The sequence below is a fragment of the Zonotrichia leucophrys genome, chromosome 28 (genome assembly GCF_028769735.1).
Source record: "Zonotrichia leucophrys gambelii isolate GWCS_2022_RI chromosome 28, RI_Zleu_2.0, whole genome shotgun sequence".
Taxonomy (NCBI): domain Eukaryota; kingdom Metazoa; phylum Chordata; class Aves; order Passeriformes; family Passerellidae; genus Zonotrichia; species Zonotrichia leucophrys.
This window is the reverse complement of record NC_088197.1, coordinates 1468889-1488859: the sequence shown is the minus strand read 5'-3', so window position 1 is coordinate 1488859 and position 19971 is coordinate 1468889. Positions and strand designations below refer to the sequence as shown.

Here is a 19971-nt window from a genome sequence, read left to right as displayed (position 1 = left end):
TTGAGGGGTTGGGGCTGGGTTGGACTCGATGATCTTGGAGGTCTCATCCAGCCCAGTGATTCTGGGAATTCTGTAAATCCTGTGATTCTGGGATTCTGTGAATTCTGTGTCCAAACACTCCTGCAGCTCTGGCAGCCTTGGCACCATTCCCTGGGCAGCCTGGGCAGTGCCCAGCAGCCTCGGGGGCAGAACCTTGCCCTGAGCTCCATGCCAAGGCCTGGCACAGCTGCAGCCCTTGCTGGGCTCCTGTCCCTGTGCCAGAGCAGAGATTAGTGCCTGGCATCCTTGTTAAATCCAGGACATCCGTGAACATCCACGTATAATGCCCTGGTATATCTGAGGTGTTCTTTCCTTCCTAGGACTGGGAACTGTTTGAAAATGACTCCCAAATGCTCCTTGGCTGTCCCTGATTCCTCCCCACAGCTGCACAGTCCCCCCAGACCTGTCTCCACTCTCCTGCCCCAAAATGTGTCCCTGGCACTGCCAGGTGCAATCCCTGTCCCTCAGCTTTGCTGTGCATTTAGGGAAGCAAGAACATCTCCCAGTGCCTGAAATCTGCCTTTATGTCCAAATCCTGAACAGGATGGGTGGGATATTGGACAGGAATTGTTCCTGGCGGGGTGGGCAGGCCCTGGCACAGGGTGCCCAGAGCAGCTGGGGCTGCCCCTGGATCCCTGGCAGTGCCCAAGGCCAGGCTGGGCAGGGTTGGAGCAGCCTGGGACAGTGGGAGGTGTCCCTGCCATGGCAGGGGTGGCACTGGATGGGCTTTGAGGTCCCCTCCAACCCAAACCATCCTGGGATTCTGGTACAGCTCAGTCTTTAACCCATGGAAGAAATTAAAGCTTTTTAACCCATGGAAATTCAAGCTTCTTAACCCATGGAGGAAATTAAAGCTTTTCCATCACTTTGAGGCATTCACTTCCACTCTCCCTCTTTCCTAAAATTTAAAATCATTATTTCCAGCATTATATATATATTTTGTTAACCTTGTGAAACAGACTTTATTTTTCTTCCTGTAAATTTTGTGCAATATACATCTATGTAGCTATAGAACACACCTCAGTAAAAAGGTTGTCATCCATACATTATATTACTTTTTATTTAATGTTATGAAAAATTCCAACAACAGTTTTTGTCCTTAAATAAACGTTTCTCCCTCCCCTGCCCTCCCTTCCTAAGCTGACTGGTCTGAAAGAGGAAATTTTATTTAGTTATTTTCTTTTCTTTAAAAAAATAGAAATTACAATCTTACAAGACAGAACATTCAATGAGAACAGAAGCATTTTCCTAAATCTAAAAAGTAAAACATTTCCATAAAACCTGTTGGTATCTACAGGTAGGTAATGTGTGGAGGGGGTGGTAAATGGAAATAAAAGGTTTTCCATTTCTTCCTTTCATTCATAGAGATAAAAAATAACATAAAGCCGACCAAAACTTTATATATTTTTCTCTTTTGCACCAACATTCACAAGAATATATATTATATATATTTTTGATCCATCTTTATACACAGTGTGAGGGTTCTGTGGGTGGAAATGGACACTCAGCTACACTGCCAGAGCAGACAAACAAACACTAAATTAATCTTGGTCTGGAAAGGAGCCACAGCTGGCGGCCCAGGGCTGCTGGAAAGGAACATCCCATGTTGGGATGGGAACATCTCTGGAGCACCAGAGCCATGGGGGGCTCAGGGCTCCTGGCCCCCTCCCCACTGGCCACAGGGGAGAGGGAAATCTCCCTTTTTTGGGGCATTTCTGCCCAGGTTTCGTCATTTCCCTGCGAGCCCTGAGCTCTGGGTGGCCCAGCAGGGGTGAGGAACCTTGGCACAGCCCTGGCGAGCCCCAAGCAGGGGCTGCCATCCCTTGCCATCCCTTTCCACCCCTGCCATCCCTTTCCACCCCTGCCATCCCTTTCCAGGCGTGGCACCCACCCCAGGCCAGCAATCACCGAATCGACACCGAATCACTTTTATATCCCCTCCCAAAAATAATCATCGAATCAAGTCGGTTCCTCTGAAGAGAACTGAAAAGTGCAGGTTCCTGCAGTTTGGCAGGTCGAGTTACACGTGTTTAATACTTCCAGTCTTCCCTAGGTTCCCACGGGGGGGCTCTTATTGCTCAGAATAATCCAGAATCTCTCCCCACGGGCTCTGATGTTCCCAAATTAAGGTGCTTTCCTGGGTTCTTTGCCGGATGAAATGAACTCGGTGGCGTGTTGGTTGTGTTGGCTGACGAATACTGAGGGCAAAAAGAAGGGTGTGTGCTTTTTTTTTTTTTTTTTTCTTTAATAAATTTCTGGCTTTTTTTCCCCAAATGTTCCCAAACCCCCACGGGCTGTTCCCTCTGAGCTCAGTCACCTTCTGGGGCTGCTTTTCCTGGGAAGTGAACGGCGCTGTCGGAAACGACGCTTCCAAAAAAACAACACAAAAAAAAGGCACAACCCTCTGGACATAAAAGGCAGTACTGACTTCTCTCTTCTGTCCAAGCTTTGCAGAGGGCAGGAGAGGAGCTGGGCACATCCCCACGCCGTGGACGCTGTGCTGGACAGCCACACATTGGCACTGGACGTCGCGTGGGGCCGTGGAAGGGCTGGCAGCCTTTTCCCAGAGCCCTGGCTCCAACAGAGAGGGAGCCAAGGCTGGCAGGCTCCAATCTGCTCCCAGAAGCTGTTGGGATGTGGTCAGCAAAGCCATGGGAGTTTGCTGGTGGGATGTGGTCAGCAAAGCCACGCGGCAGCTGCTCCAAATTCCCTCTGCCTTGGAGCCGAGCAGAAATCCCATGGGAGAGTCTTCCCTCATCAAGGTTGGTCCATGGTCTTCCCTAGGAGGTGTTTTGACAAAAGCAGGAATATCCCTCACGTTGCTAAGAAAGCTGCTGGTTTGGTTTGAGGGGTGCAGTTGTGGATCCAAAGGTTTTGGCTCCTGCTCGGAGCTGCCCGAGGATGGGGTTGGGTGCACGAGGAATCAGCACAAAGCAGGAAAGGAGCTTGGGATTTTAGCCCTTTGTCAGCAGAAACTGGGGCTGCCTCAGAGCAGGTTTTTCCCTTGTAGTTTTTTTGGCATTTGCTGCAGTGAGAGCAGGAGCAGGGACGGAAAAATCCATTTGCAGAGCCACAGAGTCTCTCAAGCATCCCCTGCTGCCGTGGCCTAGAACAGCATCATCCCACCAATCCTTCCTTCATCCCCTTCTGAGCCTCCCAAAAGGAGCACCAGGTCCCAAACACCACATTCCTTCCAACCAGCCTTATTCTCCAAGGGAAGAATAAGGACCTTTCACTTCCCTTGGCTCCAACAGGCAGTTTCTCCCCCTAAAAAGCTCCTAAATCCTGCTAACTCAAGAGCAACTCCCAAAAGAACAGTTCTAGGGAGCTCATTGAGGGGAAAGCCTGGGTCCAACTCAACCTGCAGCCACACCTGTGTGTCGTGTGGGAAAGGGGAACCTGGGGATGGGGTGGGGAAAGGGTCACAAACCCTGCTCTGGGTGCTGAACCTTGGGGCAGTTTTAATGGGAATGATAAGAGAGCTACACACAACAGCAGCACCCAGAGCTGCGGCCACCACGGGGACAGGGACAGCCCTGCAGCCCCTCCAGTGCCACGGGTGCCTCTGGGATGGGATGGCCAGGATCTGGGCTCTGGCTGAAGTCCCACGGGCCTGGAAAAGCTGCTGGGATGCACAGAGGTGGCACGAGGCACCAGCTCCACAAAGTCAGGTGTCACCCAGCTGGACAAGGAGCTGGCTGGGAATTTGGGAAAATGCTGTGATGCAGGGCATGGAGACCCTGCAAAACTCTTCCCCTGCTGCACTGAGCATCTTTTCCCTCAAAGCAGCTTCCTTAACAGGAAAATCCTGTGGTGAACCCCCCACCAGCCACAGCCAGACCTTTCCTGGCCAAGCTCCCGGGGTCCCACTGCACCCATGGGAGATGAAATAAAGCAAAGGCTCTGTCCCTTCCCTCTCCTCAGCTGCAGCCCCAACCCGACCCAGCCGAGTCAGCATCGCCCCTTCTTTATCCCATGCCTGATGATCGGGTTTAAAAAACCACAATAAAATAAAAATAATAATTAAAAAAAACAAAGACATAAAAACGGGAGGTGGAGAGCGCAGCCGGGACAGCGGGAAGGACACTCCCTCCTCCCGTGTCACCAGGAGCAGCCTGTCCCTCACCACTGCCAGGAGCATCTCCTCTCCCAAGCAGAGATTTCACATTCATTTCACTGGTATGGCAAAGTCCATTTGCTTTTTTTCCTTCAAGGTGCTTTACATTCAAGAGCTATTGCAATCCACAGCGAGGAGACGGGGCCAGGGAGGCACCGCAGCCCCCCCGGGGGTTCTCTTGCTTTGATTATTTGATTTAAATAAATTGCCCCAAACCTCTGAAGTGCAGTTTTGGCTCCAAATTTTGGGGAACTCCAAGGGGGCCGCTGGCTCCTGGCCTTAGCTCTCCCGGGGGTCGCTGTACTGAAGCTCAGAGTTGAAAACCTCCTTGTAGAGAGGGGGGAAGTTCATGGCAGTCTCCGGGTGCAGGAGACGGAAAAATTCCAGCTTGTCCAAGTGCAGGTTGCAAATGGTCTTCATCAAGGGCAGCTTGGAAACCATCTGCAGGGAGAGAAGGAGCTGGTGACCGCTGGGGTGCTGGGTGTGGTGGCCCTGATGTTGCTGTTCCCCCTCCCTTGGGCATAAGTGGGGCAGTTTGGGGACAAGCAGGGCGGTTTGGGGACCACTCGGTGTCCCCTGCACTGGGCACAGAGGATGGGTTTGGGGATCAAACCTGGCACTGGGGCAACAGCAGACTGCCCACCTTTGGACAGCCTGGCAGAAACCTGGCTTCACCCCAAGCCCTCATCTTTCTACAGTGGGTGCTCCTCCCCATCCCAGCTCGGTGCAGGTCAAAGCATTCCCAAAATGGCTCTTTTTCCTAAAAAAAACCATTTCCTGGTGCACTGCCAGGTTCAGCAGCTCTGCCTGCACCACAAGGGAGATTCACAGCCCTTGGAAGGAGAAATTCTTCTCCTCCCCTGACAGGTTTGAGGTCTCACTCTCCAAAATGTGTGCGGCTCATGAGATCTGGCCCAGCCACATCCCCCAGCTCAGACAGCCCCTGCTCCCCTGGCTGGGTTTGTGTGCCCCCACCTTCGAGAGCTTGTCCTCAGCGGAGTGTTTCTTCTGGATCTCGTGCTGCAGAGCCACGTAGATCTTGTCCTGGAGCTTCTGCACCTTCTTGGACTCGGTCAGCCACGGGCGGTCTGGGGGAGAGGAGGGACAGAGTCAGCTCTTGTTGGATCAGGTTCCTTTCTGACTTAGAGATGGGGCAATGGAGAGGTGCTTTAAGAACTTTTATTTTATTTTTAGTAAAGATATGTATAATATAATGTAATGTAATGTAATGTATAATATATGTAATATATAGTATGTAATATTATATAATATTATATAATATGCAATATTATGTAATGTAACATATAATATTGATATGATATGATATGATATGATGTGATGTGATATAGGTTTTAAATATATGTTTTACTTATAACATATAATATATGTTATAAATCATGCTGTCACAATTAGAAGCTAATTATTAGAACACTGTCACTACTAGAGGCTAATCCATTTCCCACAGCCACAGGGTCAGAGCCACCAAGGGTCTCTCCCAGGCACAGGGCAGTGGTCCCTGCCTCTTTTAACCCTTCCTGCTCCCCAGGATGGTTTTGGGGACATTTGACTCTTCTCTCTGCTCCCCACCCCACCATGGGTGACACGGTTTCTCTTCCCACCAAGGAAAATTTGACACATTTTGTCCACCTTCAGATGCATTTCCCCCCCAAGTTCCCTTCCCAGGAATAACTGAAATCATCCACCAAGGGAGGTTTATGGGGTCAGGACACCCCCAGATTTGGGGCCCCCAGTACCTGGGGAGAGCAGCACAGCAGCAGTGAAGAGGGCGAGCTCCTCGTCCGACAGCTGCAGGCGGCACAGGGTCCTGCCCAGCTCGAAGACGGCACCGATGAGGTCGTCACAGCCTGAGGGGACAGCGGGGACACGGCACTGTCACTGTCATTGTCACGGTCACTGTCACTGCTCTGCACACCCAGCACAGAGCCCAGCGGCACCCGGAGCATGGAAAGGTTTTGGGAGAGGAGATGGGTGGAGAGGGGTCCTGGGCACTCACCTGGGAAATTCCAACCTTGTCTGGGTTGCAGAGGGAGAGGAGAGAGGATAAGGGGAGGGAGAGGGGAAGAGGGATCGGGGAAGGGAAAAAGGAGGTAGAAGAGAAGAGAGGAGAGGAAAGAGGAAGGAGAGAAGAAAGAGAGAAGAGGAGAGAAAGAAGGAGAGAAAGAAGGAGAGAGAGAAAGAGGGAGAGAAAGAGGGAGAGAAAGAAGGAGAGAAAGAAGGAGAGAAAGAAGGAGAGAGAAAGAGAAGGAGAGAGAGAGAAAGAGAGAAAGAGAGAAAGAGAGAAAGAGAGAAAGAGAGAAAGAGAGAAAGAGAGAAAGAGAGAAAGAGAGAGAGAGAAAGAAAGAAAGAAAGAAAGAAAGAAAGAAAGAAAGAAAGAAAGAAAGAAAGAAAGAAAGAAAGAAAGAAAGAAAGAAAGAAAGAAAGAAAGAAAGAAAGAAAGAAAGAAAGAAAGAAAGAAAGAAAGAAAGAAAGAAGGAGAAGGAGGAGAAGGAGAAAGAAAGAAGGGAGGAAAAGGAGGAGGAGAAAAGGAGAAAGAAAGGTGAAAGAAGAAGGTGAACAAAGAAGGAAAAGAAGGAGGAGAAAGAAGAAGGAGAAGAAGAAGGAGAAGGAGAAGAGGAAGATGGAGAAGGAAGCCCCAAGGAGGGGCAGCTGGAGCCCTTACCGAGAGATTTGAACATCTGCATGCCACCGAACTTGCCCTCGAAGAGGACGGTGTTGTTCAGGGGGTTGAAGGCGCGGATCATGCGGATCAGGAGCACCTCGAGGCAACCTGATGTAGGCAGAGAGAGCGCAGACGAGGGCAGGGCAGGGCAGGGTGGGGAAGGTCAGGGGGGTTTCCGTCACCCCAGGACCAAATGTTAGAAAGAGGAAAGCCCCCAGTGCACGTTTGAGGTCCAGATTGTTCATTCCCAAGAGCAGGATGGGTATTTCAACAAATCCAGTTTGGGTTTTTGGGATTGGTTAGGTTGTTTTTTAGGTGTCCAATTGTGACCACAATATTTCACCAAAGGGAAATATTATCCAGTCATTCGCAGCCAGGCACAGAGAGACCGAGGTCGTGGTGGAGCACCGAGAGAGAGGAAAGGGTGAAAACAAAATAAATAAAAAGAAAATGGAAGGAAGAAATGAAAGAATGAGTTAAACTCCAGCGCTTCAGGCACAGCCAGCTCTGGGTTTGGGGTACAGCACCCCGCTGGGATGCTGGCATGTGTCCCCAGGGCTGGGTGCTGATCTCAGCTCCCCAGCTCTGACAGATCAGAAACTCTGAGGTTCTCCCAGTGTTTTGGGGATTTTGCACATTCAGCTCCCTGGCCTGGGCACGGCATTGCCAGCTTGGGCAGATGGAAGGGTGGGGGACGTGGGTGTGCGCTGCCATCATCCTCCTCTTCCCAGTCTCTTGCTGGGAGAAGAGGCCAATCCTTTTCTCTCAATCCTCCCTGCTCCTGTTGGAGTTTGGCACCCCTTCTCCCAGAGGAAAACCTTCTGTTCTCGTTTCCATCCCAGTTTCTGGGTGACATTTGGATGGAGAAAAGCCTGTGCCCAAGGCAGGCACTCCCCACGTGCCCCCCTTCACCATCACCCTTGGATGTGACCTGCAGCTCCTTCCAGCCCAGCACCTGCTCCCCCAGCACTGGGAGAACTGGGGCAGCCGGGGGGGGACCCCAAAAGGAAAGCATCAGCCAAGAGAAGAGATGGGATTTGCTTCTGGCCCCATGGCTCTGCTCAGGAGAGGGGTAGGGGGTGGCAGGGGGCAGTGGGGACACTCAGGGGGTGGCAGGGGACAATGGGGACACGCAGGGGGTGGCAGGGGGCCAGGGGGGCTCCCCCCTTACCGGCTTTCAGCAGGATGATCTGGTCGTTCTGGCAGAGCTCCATGAAGCCGTCGATGCGCTTGGCGAACTCCACCACGTACTGGATGGCGTTGGAGATCTGCAGCGAGCACTGCTGCCACATGGCCTCGCAGCTCTGCGCCACAGGGGACACCCTCAGAGTGTGCTGGCACCCTGGCACCCCAGCTCTGGGACACCCTCAGGGCAGGGGTGAGACCCCAATGCTGTGCCATCCATGGGGGACACTCAGGGTGTGCTGGCACCCCAGCTCTGTGACCCCCCCAAGACAGGGACAAGACCTCAGTGCTGTGCCACCCACAGGGGACACTCAGAGTGTGCTGGCACCCCTGCACCCCAACTTTGTGACCTCCCAGGGCAGGGATGAGACCCCAGTGCCATGCCATCCATGGGGGACACTCAGAGTGTGCTGGCACCCCAGCTCTGCCACCCCCCAGGGCGGGGATGAGACCCCAGTGCTGTGCCACCCACAGGGGACACTCTCAGGGAGTGCTGGCACCCCAGTTTTGTGACCCCCCATGGCAGAGATGAGACCCCAGTGCCATGCCATCCATAAGGCACTCTCAGGATGTGCTGGCATCCCAGCTCTGTGACTCCCCAGGACAGGGATGAGACCCCAGGACTGTGCCATCCTTGGGGGCCACTCTCAGAGTGTGCTGGCACTCCAGCTCTGCCACCCCCCAGGGCAGGGATGAGACCCCAGTGCTGTGCCATGCACAGGGGACACTCAGGAAGTGCTGGCACCCTGTACCCCAGCTCTGTCACCCCCAGAGCAAGGATGAGCTCTGTCACCCCAGGGGAGTGCTGTGCCATCCACAGGGGATGGTGGCATTGGGATACCTGGGGTGTGACCTGCCACAGCAAACTCCCCTCTGGGCAGCTCCCAAGCACTGACAGACCCTCCTCACCCAGCACAGCCCCGGGGACAGTGGCTGTGCCAGGGGCTGTGGTGGCAGTGGCACTCACCTTGCTCTGCAGGGCACGGACCTCCTCGGGCGAGTAGAGGCTCCAGGCCAGGCGCTTCAGCTCCTCCGTGGTGTACTGGCACGTCTCCAGGTGGGACTTCACCACGTTCTGGGCCACCCGGTCTGCAGGGGAGGGGGGGCAGCAGGAGGTGAGACCTTGGCACCCCAACCCTGTCCTGGCCTCTGGGGCTGTGGGGCTGAGGGCTGCAGGGGTGGTGGGGCTCTCACACGGTGTCACGGGGTGTGAGGACGGATGGGGCAGCAGGGGCTGAGCCCAAAGCGAGCAAGGGATGTGCCACAGACCCTGGGTGGGCTGAGCTCCATCCATCAGGGAGCCTTGGGGCTGCTCCAGGAACTGAGGCTGGGCTCACCTCCCGGGATGCTACTGGTACCCCCAGGGATGCTCAATATCTCAGAGATGCCATTGGTACCCCCAGGAATGCTATTGGTACCCCCAGGGGTGCTCAATATCTCAGGGATGCCATTGGTACCCCCAGGGATGCTATTGGTACCCCCAGGAGTGCTCAATATCTCAGAGATGCCATTGGTACCCCCAGGGATGCTCAATACCCCAGGGATGCCCAGAATGGTTTGGGTTGGAAGCTTAAATCCCATCCACTTACTCATCTTAAATCTCATTCCATGGGCAAGGACATCTTCCCCTAGAGCAGGTGTGTGTCCCCAGGGCTGGGTGTCCAGCAAGGTGCTGGGGTGGCAGCAGGGATGCACCCCAGGGATGCCCCTGGTAGCCCCAGGGATGCCCCTGGTACCCTCAGGGCAGCCATTGGCACCCCCAGGGATGCCATTGGCACCCCCCAGGAGTGCTCAATATCTCAGGGATGCCATCAGTAGCCCCAGGGATGCCCTTTGTACCCTCAGAGATGCCCTTTGTACCCCCAGGGATGCCCTTGGTACCCCCAGAGATGCCATCACTGCATCCCCTGGGGCAGCTTTGGCTCTGGGGAAGGACTCATTCCCATCCCAAGTGTAAGTGGTGGAGGGATGGATCCCTCCAGCATCCTTTGACTCTCTGACTCGTTCTCGTGGCCACACACCCCCCTGCCCTGCCCTGGCACTCACCAATCTCCAGGACAGAGATGTCAGGGGGCAGCTGGGCTCCCTCCAGCGCCCCGTGTGCCAGCAGCGCCGGCTCCAGCATCAGCTCGTAGAGGGATTCCTGCTTGATGAGCGTGGCATCGGCCACGTCCAGGCTGGACTGGTCGGGCGAGGGCTGTGCCGAGGCCAGCAGGTCCAGGTTGTAGTAGGTGCTGCCGCCGTCGGGGGTCAGGGGGAAGTCGAAGAGGAGCCCGTCGGACAGCGTGGAGATGTCGTCCAGGTCCGAGAGGCCGCTGCTGACGCTCGTGGTGTACACGCGGCTCAGGGGCTCGGGCTCGTCCTTGGCGCCGCCGCTCTGCTCCTGGCTCTGCTGGTGCTTCTGCACCTCGGCGTAGAGGCTGTCCCGCTGCTTCTTGGACATGCGGCCGAACTTCACCGCTGCCCCGGGGGAGAGGCGGCGGCGTCAGGGCAGCTTCACCCCCCAAGGCAGCTCCACTGCCCTGGGAGAGGCCCTGGCTGCCGGGAATGCCTGCTCTGGGGGCTGGGACCCCGCTGGATGCATCCCCCCAACCCAGACTGTCACAGACATCTTTTTATGAAAATCCTTTCTTAGGATTTTTTCCCATCTGAGAAGCTGAGAGGCTTCAGAGACAAAATGTTAGCAATGGTTGTCTGCTGCTGTGGGATGCAACAGGTGGATCCGTGATTGTGGATGTTTGGAATTAGTGACCACTCACGGCAGAGCTGGCTCTCACTCTCTGTCCAAGCCACAGACCTTTGTTTTCATTCCTTTCCATTCTATCCTTAGCTTAGCCAGCCTTCTGAGATGCAACTCTTCTTTCTATTTTTTACTATAGTTATAATGTAATATATATATAATAAAATAATAAATCAAGCCTTCTGAAATATAAACTCAAATCCTCATCTCTTCCCTCATCCAAAGACCCCTGTGAACACCGTCACACCAGACCAACCCTGGGTCAAACCAAACAAAACCAATTTCGATTTTCCCACGGAAAACACAAAACCATTTCTTGCTTCCCAATCCCTCCTCGCACCCGCTGGCCCTGCGGGGGGATCAGCTCCATCCTGAGCGCCTGACCCGCTCCGAGGAGCAGCAGGGGCCCTGGGGACCGGCGGCAGCACTCACCGTCGCGGGACATGCCCAGTGCCAGGCATTTCTGCAGGCGGCAGTGCTGGCAGCGGTTGCGGTTGGTGCGGTCGATCAGGCAGTTCCTCTGCCGGGAGCACGAGTAGCTGGCATTGTTCTGCTGGCTCCTCCGAAAGAAACCCTGTCCGGGATGGGAGAGGTTGGGGAAATGCCCTGCTGGAAGGCAGAGCCGCCCCCTGCCCGCAGCGCTCCTCCCCCGGGCTCACCTTGCAGCCTTCGCAGGTGATGACACCGTAGTGGATCCCTGAGGATTTGTCTCCGCAGATCTTGCACGGGATCACCTCGATTTGGGCTGCGGTGGGTGGGGAAAGAGGGGAAACCACGGGGTTAATGATGGTCACTGCTGAGAGGGAAGAGGGCTCAGCACCTGGGGAAACTGAGGCACGAGAGCTGGACCCACCGGCAGCTCAGCCCTTCCCACAGACCCCACAAGGGTTCCTGCACCTCAGAGAGGTCCCTAAAAGGTTCACACAGGGCGTGGGGAACCCCCATCCCCCAGCAGCAAGAGCCAGGGTAGGAAAGCCCTTGGATCCAGGAGAGCACAGAATGTTTCTGCCCCAGCCTGCCCGGGACCCTGTTTTGGAATCACTTCCCTTATTTTCCAACCGATGTGTGCACCAGGACAGGGACAGCCTGGCACAGGGACATCCCCATCCCTGCAGCTGCCCCAGGCAGAGGCTCTGGGCCCCCCCGCGCCCCCCCAGCAGCTCCCTTGAACCCAGCACCGATATAGCCGATACAGCCACCCCCAGCTCAAGGTCCCGGCCCCTTCCCCCCACAAATCCGCTTCCCTCCCGCTTCTGCTTCGCTGGCACTGAGCTGCTAATAGGCTTCGTCCTCCTCATTTTCCAGCTGCCCCAGATCCGGGCTGGCCGTGCCCTCCCGGCCCGGGGGGGGATGCTCGGCACCCCCGGGGCTGTACGTGCCTCCCGGCATCTCTGCACCCTCTAATCCCCATCCAGCCCCCGCAGCCCGGCCCGGCTCAGCCTGGCGGTGCTCCCGAGGGTGCTGGGCAGGCCCCGCCGCGCCAAAATAACCCCCAGGGCCAGATTATGGCTATTTCCAATCTCCAGGGCCTGTGCAAATCCCCGCTGGGCTCGGGTAATTCCCTTCTGCCTCTGCTCTCCCCTGGGAGCCATCGGCTCTGCTGGAGGGATGTGCTTTGTGGGGCCACCTCTGTGAGTGACAGTCCCAGCGCTCAGCCAGTGCCACTGTACCCAGCAGGGTCCTGCGGTCCCTTAATGCTCGGGGGAGGCTGGGATGGGGCACTGAGGCCTCACTGGGCAGAGGGGCAGCCAAGGTGCCTTTGGTTCCTCGGGGAAGCTCAGTCCCCCAGGGATGGCCTTGGTCCCTCCTAGGGATGCTCTCTGTCCCTTAGGGGAGCCATTGGTACCTCCAGGGGGGCTCAATACCCCAGGGATGCTATTGGTACCCCCAGGGATGCTCTATACCCCAGAGATGCTATTGGTACCCCAAGGGGTGCTCAATACCCCAGGGATGCTATTGGTACTCCCAGGGATGCTCAGTATCCCAGGGATGCTATTGGTACCCCAAGGGTGCTATTGGTATCCCAAGGGGTGCTCTATAGCCCAGGGATGACATTGTACCCCAGGGATGCTATTGGTACTCCCAGGGATGCTCAGTATCCCAGGGATGCTATTGGTACCCCCAGGGATGCCATTGGTACCCCCCCAGGGATGCTGTTGGTACCCCCAGGGATGCTACTGGTACCCTAAGGGAAGATTTTGGTACCCCCAGGGGTGCTCAGTATCCCAGGGATGCTGTTGGTACCCCAGGGATTCTCATTGGTCCCTCCTAGGGATCTCTCTGTCCCTCAGGGGAGCCATCAGTACCCCTGGGGATGTTCAATATCCCAGGGATGCCATAGGTACCCCAAGGATGCCACATGTACCCCAGGGATGGCATTGATACCCTCAGGGATGCCATAGGTACCGCCAGGCATGCTATTGGTACCCCAGGGATGCTATTGGTACCCCAGGGATGCTCATTGGTCCCTCCTAGGGATCTCTCTGTCCCTCAGGGGAGCCATCAGTACCCCTGGGGATTTCAATATCCCAGGGATGCCATTGGTACCCCCAGGGATGCTATTGGTACCTCAAGCATGCTCAATATCCCAGGGATGCTGTTGGTACCCCCAAGGATGCTATTGATACCCCCAGGAATGACATTGGTACCCCCAGGGATGCCAGCACTGTGTCCCTCGGGGCAGGTTTGGTCTGGGGAAGGATTCACTCCCATCCCAGGTGTAAGTGGATGGACAGATCCCTCCTGCATCCTTTGGCTCACTGATTAACCCAGTGCCCCACATGCACCGGGTGGTTTTGGGGCTCACCCCTCCTCCCCCAGGCTGCTTCTCCCAGTTCTGTGTGTTGTCCCCCGACTCGGGGCAGTCACATCCCACCCCTGCCCCTCCCCGCACCCTCTGCCCACGCCCCTGCCGCGCTCCTGAGCCTGAGCAGAGCCGGTTTCCCCCGGTGGGCAGGGCAGGGATGTCCAGGGCATCCTCACATCCCCCGCAGCTGCACCAACACCGCAGCGCCTTTCTCAGGGGCACGGAGGCACCAGGAGGGCCATGTGGGGCCACCCCCAAATCACCCCCAGCTCCCATGACCGAAACACCCCCAATTCCCCGGATCCCGCTGCCATCTCCCCCACTCTGCAGGGAGCGCTCCGCTCCCCGCCGCCCTGCCCGAGCCCTGTCCGGGATGGGACCGAGGTGGTGGCACGGCGGGGGGCACAGGGAGGGGGTGCCACCCCCGGCAGGAAGCGGCGTCGGGCTCGTTATGCAACGTTAATTGCAACGTTAATTGCAGCCGCCGGCAGCGCGGGTGATGCATCGCGCCCGCCGCGCCCTCACGCCCGCGGCCGATACTCCGGTGCCCGGAATTACCGGCACACACCGGGGCTGAGCGCGGCCCGGCACGGCCAGCGAGCCCCAAAAACCCCAGCGACCCCAAAGGCTCCGTGTGCCAATGGCCAAATCCCGCCCCATGAGGGCTGGAGCTGAGGGCGATGATGATGATGATGCTGTCGTGATGAAGGACAAGCCCTGACCGCCCGCCGTGTGCCCGCAGCCTCTTGGGGCTCTAATTACCATCGTGCTAATTACCGGCCGTGCCCGCCGCTGGCACCTGACCCGCTCCAGGACGCTCGCCCCAAATAACTGACGTGGAGATACGGCCGTAACCTGGCGATGGCAATTACAGCCGGCACGGTTAATTGCTGCTCTGATTGGAAACCCGGCTGAGTCACCGAGTCGGCTCCTTCAGTGTCCCCTCGTGCCACAACCAGGGACCCCCGAGGCGGCCGGACCCTCCCCTGGACCCCCAAACACAGCCCTGGGCAAATCCGGAGGGATGGGAAGGAAGGTGGGTGAGGGTGGGGTGGTCACAGCAGCTCCGGCATCCCCCAAATCTCAGTGTGATCAAGGAAAACATCTCAGTAGACCTCAAATCCCGGATATTCCTCCACCCCAACCACTTTACCCTCATGCCTCAGTTTCCCCACTGGAGAATCAGCATCTCCTCCCACCACAACTGTGCCACCATCGGCCATACTGCAAAAATGTCCCCTTGGGGTGGACATTTAGGAGAGGGTGAATCTCTTCCTCTCCGGGGGATGCAACAGGGAACCTCCACCCCGGGGCCGATGGGGCTAAAACGGGGATCAGGATAAAAGAAACAACGAAAGGGTTAAAAAAAAAAAAGTAATAATGATCTCCAGCCGGCAATTAAAATGTCCCGGCGGTGGTATTTGCTCTCCTCCCACTGTAAACACTTCTTGCCCAACTCCCGGCCCGCTGCCACCGGCCGGTCCTTATGTAAGCGGCCCGGTGCGGCCGCGGGCCCGGCCGTGGCGGGGCGATGCCCCCGGTGCGCGGTGCAGCCCTCGTGTCCCACTGACACACTTTCTGCCCGCGGCCACGCCGCTTGTGTAACCACGGCCCTTAACCCTTCCGCGCCCGCTGCGCGCCGCGCTGCTGCTCAGGGCAGCACGCCGACCTCCCGCCACCGGGAGTGCTGATTTTGGGGTGTTTTGGGGTGATACCTCCAGCTGGGGGTACCCATTTGTCACCCTGAGCTGCAGCTGCAGGTGAGGGGCACCTCATCCTCCTCCTCCTTCTCCCCCCAGGTCGCCTGTCACCCCCCAGACCTGGCTCTGTGTGTGTCCCCTCCAGCCCAGCCCCGCTCCCCCAGCCCCTGCTGGAGGCTCCGTGGTTTCGGCAGAGCCAGATCCGCCCTCCCCGAGCGGGAATGGGCCGGCACACCCTCCCTGCATCGCCTCCGCCCCAAGGGCGGGCATCCCGTGCACCCCAAAACAAAACAAGGCCGGCGCTGCAGGGTGCAGCCATGGGGGCTGGACCCCCTCTCTGGGGTGGCCCCATCCTCCTCCTCCTCCCCCTGTCCTTCCTCTCAGCCTTATGATCTCACTGTTTTTGGGGAATGACCCCAAGACCCTCAGCACCCCATTGAGCCTTGGGATGTGCTGTGACCCCGCTGCTGCTGGAGAATTTCTGGAGCTGCCTCCCCCTCCCCATCGATATAACTGGGGCTGTGGGGCGAGGACTCCTGGGAGGGGTTTGTTTTGGGGTGCACTCCAGATCCCTGCACTGTCCCCCAGGGTGAGCCTGAAGAGCTGTCACCCCACAGGGCAGAATGTGGGCACCCCTTGCCCTGTGGTGTCCTTGCTGGAGGCAGTGGGGCAGCACCCCAGCTCTGGGTATTTCAGAGGTGGCTCCGTGCCTCTGGTGCCATCCCTGCCCCAAATACCCCCCAGTTCCTCCCCAGTGCTTCCCCAGTGCCCTGGCTTGGTACCCAGTGACCCTGCTGGGACAGAGCTCTGTGCCCCATCCCTCTGCCAGGCTCCATCGATGCTGCAGGATGGGCACCCCTGGGAATTGGCAGCAGCCCTGCAGCCCCCCTGGATCCCCCAGCCCCAGCCAGGGCTCCAATGCTTCCCCTCCAGCACCTCTCCCCTTCCAGGGGGATTCAGCATCGCCCTGGTGCAGCCAGAGCAGGGAGAGGAGGGTGAGTCCAGGCTGCACAGGGACCCACAGGGACACACAGGGACACACAAGGACCTACAATGCTGCCCCATTTCCCATTCCTGCCCTAAACCCCAGCTCTGCACCCGCATCCCCTGCAGCAGCCTCCAGCCCCAGCAGTGACTGCACTTCCCCACAGCCACCATCCCCCAGCTGTTTTTTGCTGTTGGGGCAGGAATAAACAAGGAAATAAAGGGCATTATCACCCCTTTTATCTGCTGTTGGTTTTGCTGTTAAACAGCCTCCGGTGCTGCAGTGCCTCGGGGTCTCCCAGCACCCCGGAACTTCGGCCATGGCTGCCAAAAAATCCCATCCCTGGGGAACCCCAAACAAGGCAGGCCCATGCCGGGTGTTCACAGCCCCTGTTCAGACACAGGCACACCGGGGCCAAGTGGGCAGCAGGGAAAATTCAGATGACACAAGCACGGCCCGTGCCGGGCTGCGATTCTGGAGGGAGAACTGCTTTCCTAAGTGATTAGCAAAGATTTCCTGGAAACTTTGGGCCAGAACAGCGCTCAGCTGCTCTCACCCTGCCCTGGGGCAACCCCTGGCCACCTTCCCTTGCAGGCACGCGAACGGAGCTCTTGCATTCTCCCCAGCCTCCAGCAAACGCTGCTTTTCCCCATTCCCGTGGCGCAGGGGAATGGCAGCTCGGGGTGGGCGATGCGGCTCCCCCGGGGCCGCTCCGGTTCAGCAGCTCCGGTTCCGCAGCTCCCGTGCCACGCCGAGCCGTGCCAAGGCCAGCCCAGCAGCCCTTTGCACTTTGCCTGCTGCACAAGGGTGGCAAAGGTGAGGCAGAGGGGAGGGGGGACCTGCCAGCCCGGGGTGGGGACAAACCGGGCTGCGGTGGGAGAACCCCTCCGGCAGAGCTGCTAAACCGGGGGGAATTATCTCCCCGGGGGCTAAAAAAAGCCAGGAGAGCAGCTCTGCTCGCCACATCCGATAAACCGGGCTGATTTAGACATTAGCAGCTCTTTAAATAGCCGCGGCTAGTTCAAAGTTAAACGTGACAGAGAGCAGGGACAGGGACACGGGGATGGGGACAGAGACCACCAGACCCCAACAATGATTTCGCCTCTCCCTGTGCTGGCCCTCCCTGGGGTTATCAGCGTGGGGGGACCCTAAATCCGCTCTGGACCCCTCATAGAAGCAGAGGGCAGCTTTCTCCTCCGGGTTTGGTTTTTGGGGATGGAGGCAGGGCCATCCCCGGTGCCGGGACAGGCGCTGCCGTCGTGCGGGAGGGCCCGGTGGGTGCCGGCCGCGCCAGCGTGTGCACGCCGCCGAAACGGGCAGGGAAGCTCCTCCTCCGCCCTCTCTGATTTTTTCCAATGACAGATCTAGGTCACTAGGACAAGTCGCAAAGGCTGCCGAGCCACCGCACGCTCCTCGCCACGCTGCTTGCAAAACAAGTGAGCAGGAGGGCTGGAAATCGTATAGGATTATACAAGGCAAAGCCTCTCTCTTGCCTGGCCCCGGCGCAGCCGCGGCGCAGGGAAAGGACAGGAGCGAGGAGCTGCTGTGGCCCCCGGGGAAATGGGGCAGAGCGGTGGCGGTTTTGGGAAGGAAAATGGAGATTGAATCAATTTGGCGTCGCCATGCGGCGTTTGGGCTTCGAGAGGGATGAGGACGCGGGACTGCGGGAAAAACGCCCGACTGCGGGCAACTGTGGGAATCAGCTGGGTTCGGCCCTAAATTAGGGTCAACACCAGCAATTCATGGGGGGAAAGGAGAAAATATTTTTTAAAAAAAGGAAAAGTTCGCCCAGTTGCTAATTAAGCCGGTGCTGGCTGTGCAAGTGCTACGTAAGAGCCAGGCGTGATCGCAATTAGGCAGGCGTTAATGCTTCCCTCCGTCCCCATAAAGGTGCAAAGCCAGGATGTGGGGGGCAGGACGGGGATGTGGGGGGCTCGCCTCGCCCTCCCCACCGTTACACAAGAGAACAGCGGGGGCAGAGCCGCAGCACCCGCAGCGCAGGGAGCCAGCAGGATTTGAGGAGCTCGGCATGAACGCCCTGGTGCCCACTCCCCAAAATGAGCCTAAGGATCTGCACCCCCAAAATAAACCCATGGAGGGGCACCAGGGAGTCCTGGCAGGGCGAAGGGTTTGGGGAAGGCAGGGCATGATGGAAAAATGGTTTAAAGGAGGATGAAAATCCCAGCCCAGCACGCTGGAGCAGAGCTGAGTCCGGCCACCGCTGCGTCACCATCAGCAGGCCCCGCTGGATTGTCCCACTGGAGCCTTCCTCCCTCCATCCTCCTCCTCCCCACCGCCTGCTCGGCAAAGCACAGGGGTGAAAAGTAGGAATTGCCTTTGGTAGCGGGTAAAAGCAGCCAGGTGCTGGCACAACTCACCCCTGCCCTGGAAAAGGGGCACCCAAAATTGCACCTGATCCCTCGCCCGTCCCTGCAGGAGCCTCCCAAACTGCCCCCCACGCCGTGGGGAGGGGAAAAGGGGGAAAAAACTACAATAAATCCAGCCCTGGTGGGAGCAACATATTGAAGAGGAGATTAAGGGGTTTAGTGCGGGGAAAAGCTTAAGCGTGCGTCTAAGCCGGCGTCGGAAAGCAAAGCAAAATAAACAAGAATTTTATTCCTAACGAAGGGGGAGCCGGAGGAGGCAGAGCGGCCCCGGCGGGGCTGGTGCGGGTTCTCCCCTCGTTCCCCTCGGCGGGGCTGGTGCGGATCCCCCCTTGTCCCGTTCCAGCGGGGCTGCTGCGGGTCCCCCGTGTCCCCAGCGGGGCTGAATCGGGTCCTCCCCATCCCTTCCGCGGGGCTCCCCTCGCCCTCCTCCAGCAAAGTTGATGCGGATCCCCCCGTGTCACTGTCCGGGCTGACACCGAGCCCCCCGTCCCCACCGGCGGGGCTGGTGCGGCTCCCCCGTATCCCCGTCCGGGCTGACGTCGGGTCCTGCCCGTCCCCCTCCGCCGGCTCTCCCCGATCCCCACCGGCACCAACTTGTGCCGCCGCCGCCCCCCGCGTTCCCCGGTGCCCCGGACCCACCTCGCATCGTGTCGGCCGCGCTCAGGGCGCCGGGGGGCGCATGGGGCGGCGCGGGGCTCCGGAGCGGCGCGGGGCGCGGCGGGGAGCGGCGGCACCGGGAGGCACCGGGCGGCACCGGGAAGCACCGGGCGGCACCGGGCGGCTCTGGCACCTGCCCCTCCGCCGCGCCGTGACCCACTTCTGCCCGAGCATGCGGCCGTTCACATGACGAGCCCGCCCCGCCCCCCCCAATCGGTTTCACTTCCAGCCCCACCTCCTGCCCTTCGTCCTCCTCCTCCTCCTCCCGCTCCATCCCCATCCCCGCCGCTCCGCCGCCCGGTGCTCGGCGCTGCCGGAGCCCGCCCGGCACCGGGGGCTGCGCGCCCCCCGCCCGGCCGGGCCGGCTCGGAGCTGCCCCCGGGGCTGCCCGCCCCCGGGAGGGACGAGCCGTGCCCGTCCTGCCCCGGCTCGCCCAGGCACGGGGCCGGCTGCGTGTCCCGCTGAATCACGGCTGCCTTGCTTCACTTGGCGCCCGTGCGGCCCCGCTGTGCCCGCCAGGGACCCCAAAACCCCCGGCAGGACAGGACAGGGCTGGGGGGCTCTGCAGAAGGGGCAGCACCCGGCACCGGGGGGTCGTGGGGAGCACGGGGACCCCCCCGTGCCCAGTGTGCCCATGCCAGGGTGCAGATGCTGAGGTCTGGGCACACATCCCAG

General features: G+C 58.3%; 1 protein-coding gene across 1 annotated transcript; it reads right to left on the bottom strand.

Annotated features, from left to right (window-relative positions):
* Nucleotides 1-1181: 1181 nt before the first annotated feature.
* Nucleotides 1182-19454, bottom strand: LOC135458977 (nuclear receptor ROR-beta-like). Its single transcript, XM_064734509.1, has 10 exons — nt 19279-19454; nt 11421-11506; nt 11194-11335; nt 10068-10481; nt 8989-9110; nt 8008-8140; nt 6837-6944; nt 5911-6021; nt 5132-5244; nt 1182-4597 (listed from the first exon to the last, which is right to left on the bottom strand). Exons 1-10 carry the CDS (start codon nt 19283-19285, stop codon nt 4436-4438), a joined length of 1398 nt encoding a protein of 465 aa, XP_064590579.1. The 5' UTR covers nt 19286-19454; the 3' UTR covers nt 1182-4435.
* Between the last annotated feature and the right edge of the window lie 517 nt (nt 19455-19971).

Excerpts from the sequence above, each read along its gene's own strand:
- LOC135458977 (XM_064734509.1), bottom strand. Across the intron at positions 10,482-11,193 it reads ACTGGGCATGTCCCGCGACG|CGGTGAAGTTCGGCCGCATG; the intron begins GTGAGTGCTGCC and ends CCCCCGGGGCAG. Across the intron at positions 5,245-5,910 it reads TGCTGTGCTGCTCTCCCCAG|ACCGCCCGTGGCTGACCGAG; the intron begins GTACTGGGGGCC and ends CCTCTCCCCCAG.